At 36.0% G+C, this 16,021-nt stretch overlaps 1 protein-coding gene and 2 long non-coding RNA genes across 3 annotated transcripts in view; 1 reads left to right on the forward strand and 2 right to left on the reverse strand.

Annotated features, from left to right (window-relative positions):
- Nucleotides 1–5,341: 5,341 nt before the first annotated feature.
- LOC145225416 (uncharacterized) lies at nucleotides 5,342–7,725 on the reverse strand. Its single transcript, XR_013859889.1, has 2 exons — nucleotides 6,856–7,725; nucleotides 5,342–5,688 (listed from the first exon to the last, which is right to left on the reverse strand). It is a non-coding gene; the product is annotated as an uncharacterized LOC145225416 (long non-coding RNA).
- Nucleotides 7,726–8,741: 1,016 nt separating this feature from the next.
- Nucleotides 8,742–10,440, reverse strand: LOC145224095 (uncharacterized). Its single transcript, XR_013859562.1, has 3 exons — nucleotides 10,237–10,440; nucleotides 10,106–10,174; nucleotides 8,742–10,043 (listed from the first exon to the last, which is right to left on the reverse strand). It is a non-coding gene; the product is annotated as an uncharacterized LOC145224095 (long non-coding RNA).
- A 2,552-nt stretch (nucleotides 10,441–12,992) lies between these two features.
- LOC145222272 (uncharacterized) overlaps nucleotides 12,993–16,021 on the forward strand; it is a 40,491-nt gene continuing 37,462 nt past the window's right edge. Inside the window, exons 1-4 of the mRNA XM_080088363.1 lie at nucleotides 12,993–13,231; nucleotides 14,332–14,478; nucleotides 14,826–14,952; nucleotides 15,456–15,792. Of these exons, the coding sequence (XP_079944489.1) occupies nucleotides 13,014–13,231; nucleotides 14,332–14,478; nucleotides 14,826–14,952; nucleotides 15,456–15,792 (829 nt within the window). The 5' untranslated portion in view covers nucleotides 12,993–13,013. The remainder of the gene's footprint in view (nucleotides 13,232–14,331; nucleotides 14,479–14,825; nucleotides 14,953–15,455; nucleotides 15,793–16,021) is intronic.

Consider the following 16,021-nt stretch of genomic DNA (forward strand, 5'->3'; position numbering starts at 1 on the left):
GTACTTCGGTTGTGAAGTCACAGAAGTTTTATTGGCTAAAACTCAATTAAAAAAGGTGTTGTTATTGGTGAAAACTTACGAACACAGGAATTTTTTGGGCACGCATGTAGGTCTGCTTTCGGGTGAATCGAGTGTATAGATCAGGGGTTCTTAACCTGGGGTTCATGAACCCCCAAGGGGTCCGAGAAGATGCATTAAAGGGTCCGTGAAACGAAATGTAATTATTCCGAAAATTCACGTATTTTTCTCTGTCCATAAGGTTTCCAATTGGTCAGGCCACAATGGCAGCCAAACATGCACTTCGAGTAGTTTGAGCAATTGCAAAATCGCCTTTGTGATGTAATAATACATATAATGGCTACTCTACTATAGTAAGTGTGGCATTGTATAATGTGCTTTCTGCTGTGTATTCTTGCCTGTTAAAAAGAGAACCATGGCTGCTCTTATGCCTCTTGCTACAACCTATCTCTGTGAGGCGGGATTTTCAGCTTTTTCTTGACATGGCTATGTTGATTAAAACCTAATTTTGACGTTTGCAAAGGGGTCCATAGCTTTTCAAAGAATGTTTTAGGGGTTCGTGATCCGAAAAAGGTTAAGAAACACTGGTATAGATAGAGAATTGTCACAAGACTGGTGCATTCGCCTCCACATCTTTGTGGTTGGATAAGGCTGAAGCTTTTGTGGTTATTGCGGTTTTGACAGTTTACGAACAAACATCGCAAGCCAGTAGGCTACCGAGTTTACGATATTTTTACTCATGCTTCAGTTCTTTCAAGGTAATAATTACAGTAATTGTCAAATCCGTGTTTGTCATCAACGGGCGTAGTGACTGTTGCGACAATTGTCGGGGATTGTTCGTTTAAAGTTTAAACCAACTCGGCAGCGGCCCAAAAGTCACGCTTGTGGTTTAATCTATTTGAAATATTAGCGACAAGGCTTCGATCTAATAGTCCTGATAACAACACAGTGTACATTACTTCAATTTTGATGCTTTCTTCATCGGGATACGCCTTGTCTCCTAGCTCCTTGGTTGGACCAGAGACTACTAAGCAGAGACTACACACTGCCCATTTAGCGACGACATAAATGGGGCGATATCTTTGCCGATACGCAACGGATCGAACTCAAATTTTGCATATAAGTTTGAATTAATTACTGGAGCCTGCATATTCTATATAGGTCGACCACGCAAAAATCATTTTTAAAGCGGTTATGCCCTGCGTTCGCTTATGATGCACGCCTTTCATTTTCGATGTTAAGATCAGATTTAAACGATATTTTGTATGCCTTTACTGGATGTATTTTAGAGTTGACTTGTGAAAACCGTTTGCATTTAATCTTTAACCGTTTGTCATGTGGAGCCTGTAAAAGCTATAGGAGTCGACCACGCAAAAAACATTTTTTAAAGCGGTTATGCCCTGCCTTCGCTTATGATGCACGCCTTTCAGTTTTGAGGTTATTATTAGATTTAAATGATATTTTGCAAGCGTTTACTGAATGTTGTTTGGGGTTGATGTGTGAAAACCGTTTGCAAATACCTCAACTGGTTTGTGGACTTAAACATGTTAAAGCATACTAATAAAAATGACGAAACACCAAATGCACAGTGAGGACAACACTTTATTAATGGAAAAAAAATAAGCACCTCATAAACCCAATTTCCACACTACAACATTTTCAAGTTGAGTCCCATAGTTATATAAAGCAGAAAAAAAGCAACGAGAATAAATAATTAGATTCACAGCAATTAGTTGATTGGTCAGTTAAAAACCTGCGTTTACAAGTAGTACATACTAAACAAGGATCTTTAACTAAACAGACAAAAATATAACAAAAAGGTGAAGCAATGTTGTATAGCTGAAAATGTAATGATTTGCAGAATTACTAAGAAAATTAAACTGGATATCATGTGAAAGATGAGGTTGAACCACACAATTGTTACAACATGCTATCATGCAGACTACTGGTCAAAACTAAAAGTTCTCCATTAATGTCTGATGAGAACAGCGGTTCCCAAACTGGGGTCCGCGGTCCTTTAGGGGTCCGTGAGGCAATTTTGGGGGACCGCGAAGCGGTTGAAGTAATTCTATAATCTTATTTGGCGTCAGTTTGTGCCACTAAATAAGTTTAAATCAAAGTAGAATTGAGAATCGACTGTCTCCATTGCTAAACAGTTGCCTTTATTGAATGAATTCTATCAAAAAATGCAATTGTTCGCGCACAATCGTAATGTTTTTGTCCTGTTTGTGATGTCACATGCTGTCTTTGGATAATTGTTATGCGCAATTTTGCATTGGTCACATGATAACGACAACAACAAAATGTTTTTTCATTTTTAAGTTGAAGGACAATGCTTTTTTACGTCAACTTTCGTTTTTCCGAAATACACATTCAGGCTTAAGGACCGCGAGCCCTCGAAATAATGGCGAAGGGGCCGTTTTGAAAAAAATATGAAAAAGTTTGGGAACCACTGATATAGAAAGTCACTGTTTCGAGATATCAGGGTCCTGGCGTGCTCGCCAACCGTTACGGTATTATTTTGGTAACCTCGAAAGTTAGAGAAAGCTGTTTGGGTGCGATATCTTCAACACGAAACCTTCCCAACTATCCCGGCTGTATTCTGATACCCGAGGCTACTCCCCTAATTCGTAGACCTAATCCAGGATCTAACAGGCATGGGCCCGGTTGAAAACCGGTGTGTTAGTACATTGATTATTAACGTCGATGCCCTTCAAGCATGTTTGATGTTGTCTAAAGTCGTCGTTCAAATTATCTTTAAAATCAACTCAACAAACCTTTTGTGACTGACGCACATTGTCACATATTCAACAGTGCCAGTAATGTAATGTTCTGCCTTTTTCCCTTCGTTGTACGTCATACCGTTGTTACGTCACGTAGCCGATTGTGTCGATTTGTGGTGTGATGCTGTCACATACGGGACAGTCATTCTATAATTGAGTTGTTGAAAGCACCACGTGACACACATAATAAGTTAAATAACATCCGTTCCAAGTAAGAATGTTTACTAATCTTGTGTAACCACAAAAGCTTCTTTGCTCTTTGATTTTACTCAATTTCAGCGCAAAACCTTTGTCTGCGCGACACAAATTAGGGAGTCCCGGTTCACCGCGTGACACAAAAAAAGGTTGACATTATTTTTTGGGTAACCGTTAATTTGGTGATTTATGAGAAAAAATTGCTATATATATATGTTATTTTTTCTTTTGAAGCACAGAGATTAAATAATATTTACCGTACCTGATTCTTCGCCTCTTTCTGAAAAAAAGACGAAATGAAAAAAATAAATTATTACCATCAGTTTTAATCTGCAAATTTAATCTGCTATGGTCGGAAAATGCACTTTTAACTTAATTAAGTTACAAATTCATTATTGTAATCTCATCTTTGAAAAGTTCAATGTGCTTGTAAATTGACTCGCTTTATAGGTTTAGGACATGTACACATTTTAAAATTTATTTAATTACGTATTAACAGTTTGGTGTTCAACAACAAATTAGATTAAATACAAATTAGATTGAGGATTGTGGTGCTGTGTGCTTTGCGTACTCACAAAGAAGAAGAGTAAAAGTATGCTGAAAGGAAATGAGTCTGAATTCAGGTTATTGCAGGTAGTGACGTGCTCAATAACCTTGTGTAGGTTTTCTTTGAGCTTGTCGAAGAACCCAAAGGTGTGTATCATTTTTTCTCTAATGTCTTCTCTTTTTTGAGGGCGCATATTTCGTGATCGCCAAAGGAAAGAAGTCCCGAATGTGGCAACACACAAAACATCGTCTTTAAAAGAAGCAAGGACTTTGACATTGGAGTCAGATTTTAAAATGTCGTTGGTGAATTTGTTTTTGATTAAAGTCGTTTAAAAATCTGTTGTTTTATTATTTTTTAAGCAGCATATTGTTCTCTAAAACATTTTAAAATCAACATAAAATTTCCTGGTTCTTTGATTCTTCTTTGCAGGCTGTTTCGATGGTACTATGCAGAGGTCGGCAAAACAAAGGCGATAAGCCCTCCATAAAGCTGTAAGAACACGAACACCCTAGATCAGGGGTGTCCAACTCGATTACACCGCCGTGCCAATTTTTGTTTTAAAATATACTCGCGTGCTAACGTTTGGTACTTTTTCCAAACCATGTCTAAAACGTCTTAACGGTACGGGCTCAATCCGAATATTTGGCCAATATGTAGAACCATATTAAATGGTTAGAAAAAAAACATGTCGTCAAGTGCGAGTAAACTTGTTTGTGATACTCCAGAAACCTTTTATTCTGTTTATGCGACACAAGATACGAATAGTTTGCAGGGGCACTGGCGTAGAGTACTTTGTGTAACGTCGAAATCGCATCTTTGTTCAAGTTACGTCGGTTTCAAAACGTATTTCCAACTAACCACAAATGCGTTTGTAGTCACGTAATTAATTGAACTGACATCGATTGAAACGCAACAATTACAATTGTTTCAAAATAAACAGGCATTTTATTGCAACATAAGCATGGCACGTACACTCACGTTTTAATAATGAAACGTGAATTGCTTTTAAAGATGCAATTTAATAAGTGGGTTGTTTAACTTTACTAATGATCATCTTTACCAAAGTTAGACTAAAGGCCAAGAGGAATCAATAGAAGCAAATTTAATTGCGTAACAAATCCTAATGTTTACCATATGAATGTGCAAAAGCTCGCGTGCCATTTTCAAATGCTCTGCGTGCCACTTTTGGCACGCGTGCCACGTGTTGGACTGCCCTAGATGGTATGTTGTTTCCATTTTTGTTTTTAAAAATTGTAAAAAAAGGGTGATGTTTATTTATGTTTAACATGACATATAAAGAAAAACAATATGGCAAACATTGGCCGCGTTGAAGCAGTGGTTCTCTACCTTTGACAGATCGTGGCCCTCTTAACTGCTTAGAGCCTTAGAATAACTTATATGCGAACAGACCAAAGTTAGTCAAATGAGGTATAAGTTACAAGTAACGATATACTGGCGTGGACCTCAAGGTACCCACAAAGATCCAATCGAAAAAGGTCGATTAAATTAAGAAATCATATATGCACATCCATATTTGGTTGATGTTTCTAGTGAGCCAACACACTTGGTCCTCGGAAAGCAGCTCGTGGTCTACGGGGTCACAGTTAGGACTTTGGTTATTAATGTCGTTGCCGTTTAACAGTTTTTGGTAAGTATTTACTTTCCTTATGTCTCTGAATCCATAGGTTGCACTGTTGTTGATGTTAATGTCTCAAGCATATGTTGAATAGTAAATCAAATGCGGAACAAGAACTAATGAACGCAGGCTACTTCCAACTTACGAACTTTGCATCAACCCCACAATACACTAATGGTTTATTGCTGATATGTAGGGCCTACAATCCAGTCCAAGTCTCTACGAAAATAAAATAATTGTCTTTCACATGAATAGATTACATTGAATATAAAAGTTAATTTTGCCTTTGATTCACATTTACAAAAACTTGAAACACGTTTTTTTCGTTTTGTTGACTTTATTAAATTCAGCAATCATTGTTTAAATCCGTTTACATCCTAGCATAGTGTACAATTAACCGCACATAAAAATGTCATTAGATTTCCAAAAAAAGGTGTCACATCAGAATAACGGCAACTTCGATATTTTCAGTTTATCCTTGTCTTCTTCAATCAGTTCATCTTCGAAATCTGCAAGAAATTAAATATTTGTTTAATTTTATGCCATCGGTTTTGTAATCGTGGAATTCTGGATTCGATTCATGACCTGACAAAGGTATTTAAGAGGAAATGTGATATCACTGGGAAGATTTATGGTTTGTTGTTTAAACCACGGCATTGCGGCTTTATATTGCGGATATATTTACTTAATATGAGAAAATGTACAAACTATACCAACGCCTAAAGTAAGATTTTGTAACCAACATTTGTTAGTTGTTACCAGGGAGTCGAACCGGAACTGAACCCGAACCCGAACCCGCAAACCGGTTTGAGCGGTTAATTTCATTAAACCCGAACCGAACCCGAACCGCTAACTACGATTTTCTTAAAACCCGAACCGGAGTTGAACCCTATATTTTGTTTGGCGTTGGACCTGAACCGGAACCGAACCAGTAAAAAATGCAGTCTGTTTTATATTTTATGATTTTTTGTTCAAAACAGCGCACAACATTATTTTGGCGTTTGATATGGCCAGGTAGTTGATGGGTAGAATTAAATTAAAACGAATAAAAATTTGAACCGGTTTAAAAACCGCAAACCGGTTCGGACCGGATAATTTGCCCAAACCAGAACAAAACCCGAAGCCGAAAATATAAATTTTTAAAAACCGGACCTGAACCCGAACCCTTAAAAACAAAACCAAGTGAACCCGAACCGAACCTGAACCCATATGACAAGCGGTTCGACTCCCTGGTTGTTACCTCGGAAAAGATCTTCGAACATTTCAAGATCTTTGTTGTTTTCGAAATCCCACGCAATAGAAACCCTGCGAAAAACTTCCATGCAAATATTTATCGATCAAAATTGAACGAAACTGGCAAATAACAAATACTTGGCGGGCAGCAAATACGAAAACACTTTTTGTATAAAGGGTTCAATTTGCTGTTCCAATCTACTTTTTGTTATAAAACCAATAAGCTATAACATTTCGTTTATAGCGTTACCAACGCGAAAAAAACCTTGTTTTCTCACAAATAGACACACATTGGTTTTGTTTGATTGTATGCAGTAAGTTTTTGCGGACCGCATGCCAGAATTTAGATCACCAGGACATAGATCATTTATAATTTGGTTGTACGTTTCCTGACAGCTGCAAGTAAATTTCAAACTTGTGTTTTCTGTTTAAAATCATCTTACCCTCCATTGACGCTTCCCTGTACTGAGGATATACTCGGGATTGTGGTTTTCTTTCTTTTCTTCTTCTTGCTGTGTCCTGAATCAACCATCATTGCAACCAACAAACAAACAACAAGCAACAAACTTAACTTTGTCATCTCTCCTGCTTGGAATCAACTGTGAACATAAGAAACATTACGCCGTGCTTCTGTCTCGCTGCAAACACACCAAACGATGAAAGACTGTTTCCTAATTTCAGCGGGATCAAGAGCCCCTGTTTGTGTTTTACTTCTGCTATTTGAAATTGGATTAATTTACTTTTGTTAAATGCACAATTACGCAGGGAAACCCGTTGTTGGAAGCGAACAACAATAATAATTCCAACACACCATCTATTGCTTGCGAAGCAACTACATTTGTGAACAAACTGTTGTTGATATTAACGACCCAACAGATGTTAATCACGGAATTACATACAAGACAAGAAATCACAAACATAACTGCACTTCCACAAAAATGAAACGCCCTCCTAACCACAGATCTGCCTTCCAATACAAAACAGTGCTTTCAGCTCGTTAAAATCGTCCATCCATACCAAACGTCCGTATATATAGCCTACTTCCCGTTTTAGCAATGAGTTTAGCAAACAGAGTTTTGTTAATCTTGTTTAAAACTTGTGCTCGACATATGAGGAACCACCAACAATTGACACGACCAACTTCCAGCATTTCCAACACATGGTGTTCCGCAAGCTTTATTTGGTAAGTATTTACTTTCCTTATATCTCCACTATGGGTTGCACTATAATAGCTGATGATATTTAGGGCCTACATTTCGGTCTATGTCTCTCTATTCGGCTTTCACATGAAAAGATTACATTCAATAAAAAAGTTCATTATGCCTGTGATGCACATTTACAAAAACTTAAAACACAGTTTTTGTTTTGTTGACATCATCAAACTCAGCAATCATTGTTTAAATCTGTTTATATTGTAACAAAGCGTAACATTAACCGCATCTAAAACAAGTTATTAAAGTTTCAAACTCAGTTTCACATCAGAATAATGGCAACTTAGATATTTTCAGTTTATCCTTTTCTTCATCTGTCTTCTTGGTAGAGCTACTAACACGATACGTTACGCCTGATCCAAAAATGCTTAATTTTCAAAACGGTAGCCTATATCTCAAAAAATGCTAACGGTTAGGGCTATTAGGGTTGGGGTAAGGTAATAGCACTTAAAATTCAATAAAACTAACCCAAAAAATTAGTTACTAATGTAAAAGTTTCCCAACCCAACCCATTTACAGCCGCTAAATAAATAATTCAGCTCTTTAAGCCACCTATCGAAAATTAAGCACTTTTGGATTAAGAGAAACGTATCGTGTTAGTAGCTCTTCCTGTCTTCTTCAATCAGTTCATCTTCGAAATCTCCAAAAAATAACATATTTTTTAATTTTGTGCCATCGGTTTTGTACTCGTGAAGTTGTGGGCTCGATTCCCACCCTGACAAAGGTATTTAAGAGGAATTGTGATATTACTGGGAAGGTTTGTGGTTTAAAACACAGCATTGCGGCTTTATATTGTGGATATATTTACTTAATATGGGAAAAATTAGAAACTGCAAACTCCTAAAGTGAGATCTTGAAACCAACACTTGTTACCTCTGAGAAGATCTTCGAACATTTCAAGATCTTTATTTCCATCGTTGTTATTTTCGAAATCCCACGCAACAGAAACCATGCGAAAAAATTTCATAGAAATTATCCAGCTCAAAATGTCCCAAGACTGTGAAGATGGAAGGCCATATTAGCGTTTTGCAAATAGGGAAACTCATTTGTATTGAAGAACTTACTTTGTTGTTTCAATCGACATCATGTATTGAAAACTAAATATTAAGTTACTTAAAGTAAATGCTCTACTAACTAGACAAGTTGAGTCTACTTGACACAAACTGTTCTCTATTCCGGAATTGTCATATACGCACCAGCACTGGCGCTTAATGCAGATTGGTTTCTCAGTGGACGGATCGTAATGTTTAAAAGTTTGAAACTGATGTAGAATCTGTTGCGGCCATTAGACCAGGGGTTCCCAACCTGTGGTACGCGAAGGTTTTTCAGGTGGTACGCGAGCAGCTTCAGTTTTTTTTTCACAAAAACCTGTATTCACAACTTTATATTTTATTTACAAGAAAAATTCCCAAAGCCCATTCTTATTGTTACGTAACTATTCCTGTTGTTTCGTATCACTACGATCTTCAAAATACAGGTCATGTCAATTGTCAAAAAGAAGCACAGTTGCTTTGAAAAGCCGCACAACGCTGTGGGACAGTGGGCGTTGATTATGTCAAATGATTGCTCTTGATATATATCCTCTACTGTTTTATAGCTTAAGCTACAAATAGCGTTGAATAATGCTAATTGTAAGCTTCAAGAAGTGGTACGCGTGGCAGTACCGAGCGTCCAAGTGGTACCAGATCGTAAAAAGGTGGGGAACCCCTGCATTAGACATACTAGGCCGAGAAGAAATAATTAACTAACTGGCAAAAATAAGTCTGACTAATTAGAACTGAGACATAGAGTTGCATTAATACTTAGCCGTGTTTGTGAAATATTACCTGTACTATTAAATATTTAAATCAAGTTTTGGATTCGTTTGTACTTTGGTGTTAATTGCTAATTACTGTTTTGTCTTTAATTACGATTCTATTTGAATAAGGCTTCTTCAAATATTTCTGTCGCTGATAACCAAATAAACCAACAATGTAGTCAACGTATTATACAAGTGGTGTTTTCTGGAGTTTATCTCCAAGGAATCTCGAGGCAGCAGTTTGAACTATAAACTTAGTGAGGCTCATAGCGCAAGCCAATTGCGTTGTTAAATTGTGAGAGTAGCATAAGCAGTACCTTGAAGAACCCGCGTGAACCTCCGCAAGTTTGAATGCAACAATTATCTCGACTTTTATCAACATTTTAACTTTAGTGTAGCTTGATTGATATCATAATGTGTAGTTTGTATGCTTTATGCTTTTACATACATTGGTGTAGGTACCATTAATATGTTATGCAGTGTAACGTCCCGGGAACAAGCCCCGGTTATGCGCGCGATTCCTGAAGGTCTCCAAGAAGCAATCCACACAATTAGGTGTTTCGCTGATCTAATTAGGCGAATTCTTTGAATGCAGGACAAAGAGAACGGTAGTAAACGGTTTCTACATAAAGCATGGCATTAACACACTGCGCTATAATAGCAGAAATGCAGCAAAAATCTTACCAACTGTTGTGGTAACTGGAGAGAGTAAACAGCACGGGTATCCAACTCGCATCAATTATTGGTACACACCTAAACATACAGTAACATATATCACTACAATGCGCCTTCAAAACGTCACACACAGTCCTTACCAAGCTGTGTTGGGCGACAGTACAGGAATAAGTCACGCTTCGAGTGAGGATAAAACAGGAATACAGCGTAAACAAAATGCAACTTGAGCACCTTGTCTAGCCTAAACCCAACTACAGCTACAGAACAACTATTACAAAGCGAAATGAAATTTTAGGTCATTGCAGTTATGTTCGAATTCGTTATCGTAATTCACATTTTGGAGTCATTAACCCAAATGTACAAAGTCACTTACCAATTATTAATCGTCAACACGACAATAAACAGCTTTTCTAATTCAACCGACACAGCACCGTGCTCCACGGAAGTCAGCAACGAAAAGAACTAAACCATTGCGTTATCACACAAAACTGCCAGTCGATTATTACGTCACACAAAGTTGTAGTGATAACAAGCGGGAATCAATAGAAATCGGCAATTACAAACAACAAAGATGTACCATGCAGTATCGAAAATCCTACATGACAATAAAAATGCAGTGAAACGACGTGTCAGTGATATAGCTTGACAGACATTTATGATTCTGGAGGACAACTTAAGCAAAATTCTGATAACTGAACAACAACAAATTAGCACCACATAATATGTGGCACATATACGTTTGCAAGTTCAAGAAAAATAATCACTGCGGAAAGTGGTAAACATCCTTTCCTGACGAAAAGTACTAGAAAATAGTAACAATCCCAGACTTTGTTGGGATGTCCAAAGCGAAAAAGCTTGAATTTAAAAAGAAAAAACGCTTAAATTTAGACATTGAGTGTCATCAAACTTATTCAAAATGACACTCGAAAGTAATTTTCTCATCAAGATTTTTTTCAAAAAAACCCAATTTTGTTGTGTCACGTGCTCAAGGCAGCGAGGCGTGACGAATATTTTCACAACAATTAGCATGTCTGCGTGCAAGTCATGCAGTAAAACTGCAAAAGTTAGCTTTATTTTTTTTAGTTTATTTCATATTTATACAAATATCGACGTTTCTTTGATCGGCACACGTAAATCGGATTCGATATAGGCTACCGGAAAAATAAGGCAAACTACCCTAAGGGTCAGTTGTCACTTGTCAGTCAGTACACATTAGACACTCCGTTTTCGTTTAGATTAGGTAAGAATTCTATTTTTTATGAGCGAAGTTTCTTATCTACACACTAGAATTCAGAACCCATCAGTTCAAAAGTTTACATCAGGCAGTTGTTGTTCAATGTTTGTGTCTGGACTCGGAACACAAGAACATGGAAAATACACATTGAGCAAACATTTTCTAAAACCAGAAATCAACAAAAAGACCGACACCGATTCAGATTGAAGTTTATGTTTGTTTAGTTTTTTTGTTGCATTACTGCACACAACAGTTTAGTGTTAAATATGTTTTTTTACAAAAGTTTGTTTTTTTATTGCCAGCATTGTTGCTACAGATGGTATCATGGTACACAACTACACATTGTGTCTTTGCTTGTTTTTAGTTTTACACAATGACATTTGTAGAAAAGGATATTTTTTCCAGTTCACAAAGTGACAAACAAATCGCTAAAAGTATGTTCTTCAAAGGTTGGTTGGGTACTGCTTAAAAAGGTTGTTAGTCTAGTCTGCAGAGTATGGCAGCTGCATGTGCTATCATTTTTTAGAAACAAAAATTAGGAATTTTTTTTAAGGTTGCAAAATTTTGCACCAAGGCATTTAATTGTCCTTCCTTGACCTCTATTACTTGCTTTGCACCTGCTGAAATTGGGCCTGCACGCCGACTTAAGGGTCGTGCATGCGTGCACGCCGGAGTGTGGACATGTTGGTCCTTCACACCCGAGATCTCTTCGGGAACTGCCATGTTTTGCGGACTGGTTGTTAGCGCTCCTGAGTTTGACAAGACGAGTTGGTCTCTTTCCCCCATTTAATGTAATAATGTATGAAAAATGCACTTAAAAAACACATGTCATCAGAATGGCTTTACAAGGTTTCTTCATTTGAACATTACAACAAAGAAAGGTAGTGCCTAAAATTGCAAAAAAATTCTACTTTAAACTGGTCTTCTTGATTTCCTCTTACAAGAGATTAACAATCATTTGTGCGGCCATGTGGATAGTTTAACACATTGATTAAAGTCTTGATTAAAACTCTTAGTCATAAGTTGCTTGGCCTATAAAATGACATCCATGCATGATTTATAGCTGTGATGTCATTAGCACCCCTGTTTTGCTATTAGCTCTTGTTTGATACTTGAATACAGTAGATTAGCAGATTGTGCACACTATTAATTTACATTGCAAATATAAATATAGCCACAAAACCGAAGTGAACAAATAGTGTCACATAAATGTAATATGTAAGGCAGTGATTCTCAAACTGTGTGCCGCGGCACACTAGTGTGCCGTGTGACGTTTCCAAGTGTGCCGCTCAAATCTTCTTGTTTGTGCAAACATTTCCTGGTGTTTTAAGACTTCAGAATGAAAGACTGGTGTGTATGACAACGTTTCAAAGCTCATATTTTTGTTATTTGTTAATTGAAAGCATCCTTACCCATCACGATTAGGTTGAAAATTACCATTTTTAAACAACTTTTGTTATGTTTACCTGCAAAGTGTGCCACGACAACATATTTTAGTTCTTTAATGTGCCGCATGCATAAACAGCTTGAGAACCACTAATGTAAGGTATGCAACGAAAAAATAAACAAAAAAATGAAATTAGATTTCTGTGGTGTTATTGTTGTGGTACAGCACATTTTTTTCAAGCAATATACACTAAAAGTTTGAGTATCAGTTTGAGTATCAACATTGAGTTATATTTCATGTGCAGAAATGTCACTACTGCCAAAATGGAATTAGGTTTCAGTAGTGTTATTATTTTGGTACTGCACATTTTGTCCTTTTTATCCACTACAAGTGGCAAGAGTTTGTTTGTCCATCCACAACTACTTGGACAGCAAAACTCCTTCTTTACGTTTACAAAATCAAACCTTGAATCTGAAGTGAAAGACACAGCTGAGAAGATTGAAGATGGAGTTAGGTCAGTACTTAAATCATATCATATATCTTTGAAGATACTGCTATTTTGTGTTGGACCTCAATTGTTTTGCTTGGTGTAAATAAAGTAATACTGCTATAGTGAATTTTTTCTCAAACTATGTCATATGGTCTTATGAATTTTTAACGTGGGAACTTAACAGTTTTTGAGGTTTTTTATTGTGGTCCAAGCAAATGTAAAGCTTAATTGCAGGTTAAAAATATCATGTCAAAATTTGTTTGTAATCAAATATCTCAAGGCAATGTATGCTATATTAGATAAGGAAAATAATTTTACCCCAACCCCAAATCACAAATGCCATAAGTTTGATAAGAAACTACTGTTTTATGATGTAAAAAACTGTTTTTGCATTAACAATCCAACCAAATTTAAACTGATTTGTGGTTTAAAATTAGAACATTGGCGGACGTTCGATATCAAATTGATGCAAATAAGGTCCTGACCATTAGCGGAAGTTGATTGTAGAACAATAAACAGCTTCGAAGATTTTCACTTTATGCCTCCAGGCAAACTATTTTACACTTAAGTTGTCACATGACAATGTAATCATATTTAACTGTGTAGTTTGCCCTTTAGCTGTAAACACAGGTACTACTGTTGATTTATTAACATAAATTACCATAGCTATGGTGATATCTACTGAATAATTTATCAGATGGCCAATCAGCAAAATTTAACCAAGTCAGCAATATAATGGCATTATAATAAGAAAAGTAGTTGCTTTCATTTACAACTTGCATAAGTACAAAAAACATACAGGTGTTAAAGAAGTAAATGTGACAATAGAAAATAGAAACATGTTAGCTGCTATTAGATTTTTGAGGTTTAGATTTGCCACATATATATTCCATCACATATATATATTGCTGTAATGAATAATAACGATATTGGTTAAACGGCAAACCATGTCTTTGATGCATTATTAGAAAATATATGCGATGTTTTTTTGTTTGTTTTCACAGTAAAAGTAAAAATCACAATTTTTTGTAGTCATAAGATGGTGCAAAGTTTCACAGTAAAATTCACAATTTTTTTTAGTTATAAGATGGTGCAAAATTTTAAAAAAATACTTGTGATTGTAGCGGAAACATAGAGAAGTTAGAAAAAGTCAAGGAAAGGGTAGAAGACAACCCCATCAACGACTATCATGATATTCCTTTCATAAGAAACAAACGGAGCACAACAAATCGACCAAACCACACAGTTGCTGAACTGCAAGATAAAAATTTGTAAGTCTTTAAATGGATACATGATAACACACAGATATATGTTTTATACCTATGTTATTTTGTCCTGTTATCTAATCGAAACATTTATAAAGGTTAACAGTTGCACTCTAAATACAAATGCTTGTTATTTTTTTGCTTAATCTTATACTTACATGCATGTTTGTACATTTGCAGTTAAAACTTGTTGCAAAATTTGCAAAATTGTCAAAATATGCACAACTTTATAAGTGTTAATTAGTTTTAATCAGTTTGCTCTATGTTTGAAATAGTGTCTTCTTAGATTTTTTATCAAATATTTAACCACTAAATATATGTACTATTACTACATGTACACTTTTTTGTGTTAGACATCTTATCATACATTGGGCCGGACAAAATAGCAGTGACATTGTTGTTTTGACCAAAAATGAGACCAACAAAAGAGTTTTATCCTCCAATATCTACTTTTCACACGATTATGGTGCGACCTATACAGTAAGTGAAAGTTGCTATAGTGTCCTTCCTGTTTTGGGGACATTTATTGTTAAAGATGGATGATCTTGCAAATTAGGAAGTTATTTTTACCATTAAGCAAGTCATCCACTGGCCAATTGATGTTCACAGTGGTTATTTATTGTTTGATGTCCTTTTGTACCAAACACACTATAGTGGAATGAAACTTTTAAATGCCCTGTAAATTAAAACAGGTTATAGAAACTGTTTAGTCAAATATAACCACATTTATATATTATCTAAAAATTACCCTTTTCTTTTTCAATAAAGGCTTTGGCATGTTATAGACTGGGTGATTCTGAAAGTTTTAATATGGTATTGTCGGATAGTTTTTTCAACGAACTTCTTGACTCTGCTACTCTATTTGTTTGTTGTATATATATTATTAAATTATTTTTTTCTGTTTACTACATATTCATTAAGTAAAAAATGCTTGTATGTGCAATTTTCATATGTACAGAAAGTGGTATGATTTTTGTCTTCAGAAATTCATGACATCGGCCACGAAAGGATCCCATTTGCAGAAAAATGCATACATCAACATGTTTTATCACGCCCCTTCTGACATTAAGAGTTATATCTTTACTGATAAAATCAACAACGTTATATACACAACCAAAGACTTTGGAGAACACATTCAAAGAAACAATGTCAGTTTTGTGCCCGACATGGTTACTGTCCATCCTTTAAAACCTTGGATTCTGCTCGCACATGATAAAACTATGTCCAACCATCCTTTATATTTTTCGGACGATTTCGGACGTTCATGGTCCCTCATTCAAGAGAGAGTTGAGAAGGTGGAATGGGGATACCTTGCTACAGGTAAATATGTCACCACAAGGCTTTGAGATACTAGTAATTTTGCTGTGGCACTTAAACAAATATAAAACGGCATATTATTACTGTTTTATGGCATTATTCAATGTTACAGTTGCATGTTTCATTTTTTGGTGATATTTATTTTGCCCACCCTGGTAGTGATAATCACTATTTTAATAATGCATTACATTGATTATGTTGTTTAAACTCAGTTTCCTCTTTTGAAATAATT

Source organism: Phallusia mammillata, chromosome 4, assembly GCF_965637545.1.
Source record: "Phallusia mammillata chromosome 4, kaPhaMamm4.hap1.1, whole genome shotgun sequence".
Lineage (NCBI taxonomy): Eukaryota > Metazoa > Chordata > Ascidiacea > Phlebobranchia > Ascidiidae > Phallusia > Phallusia mammillata.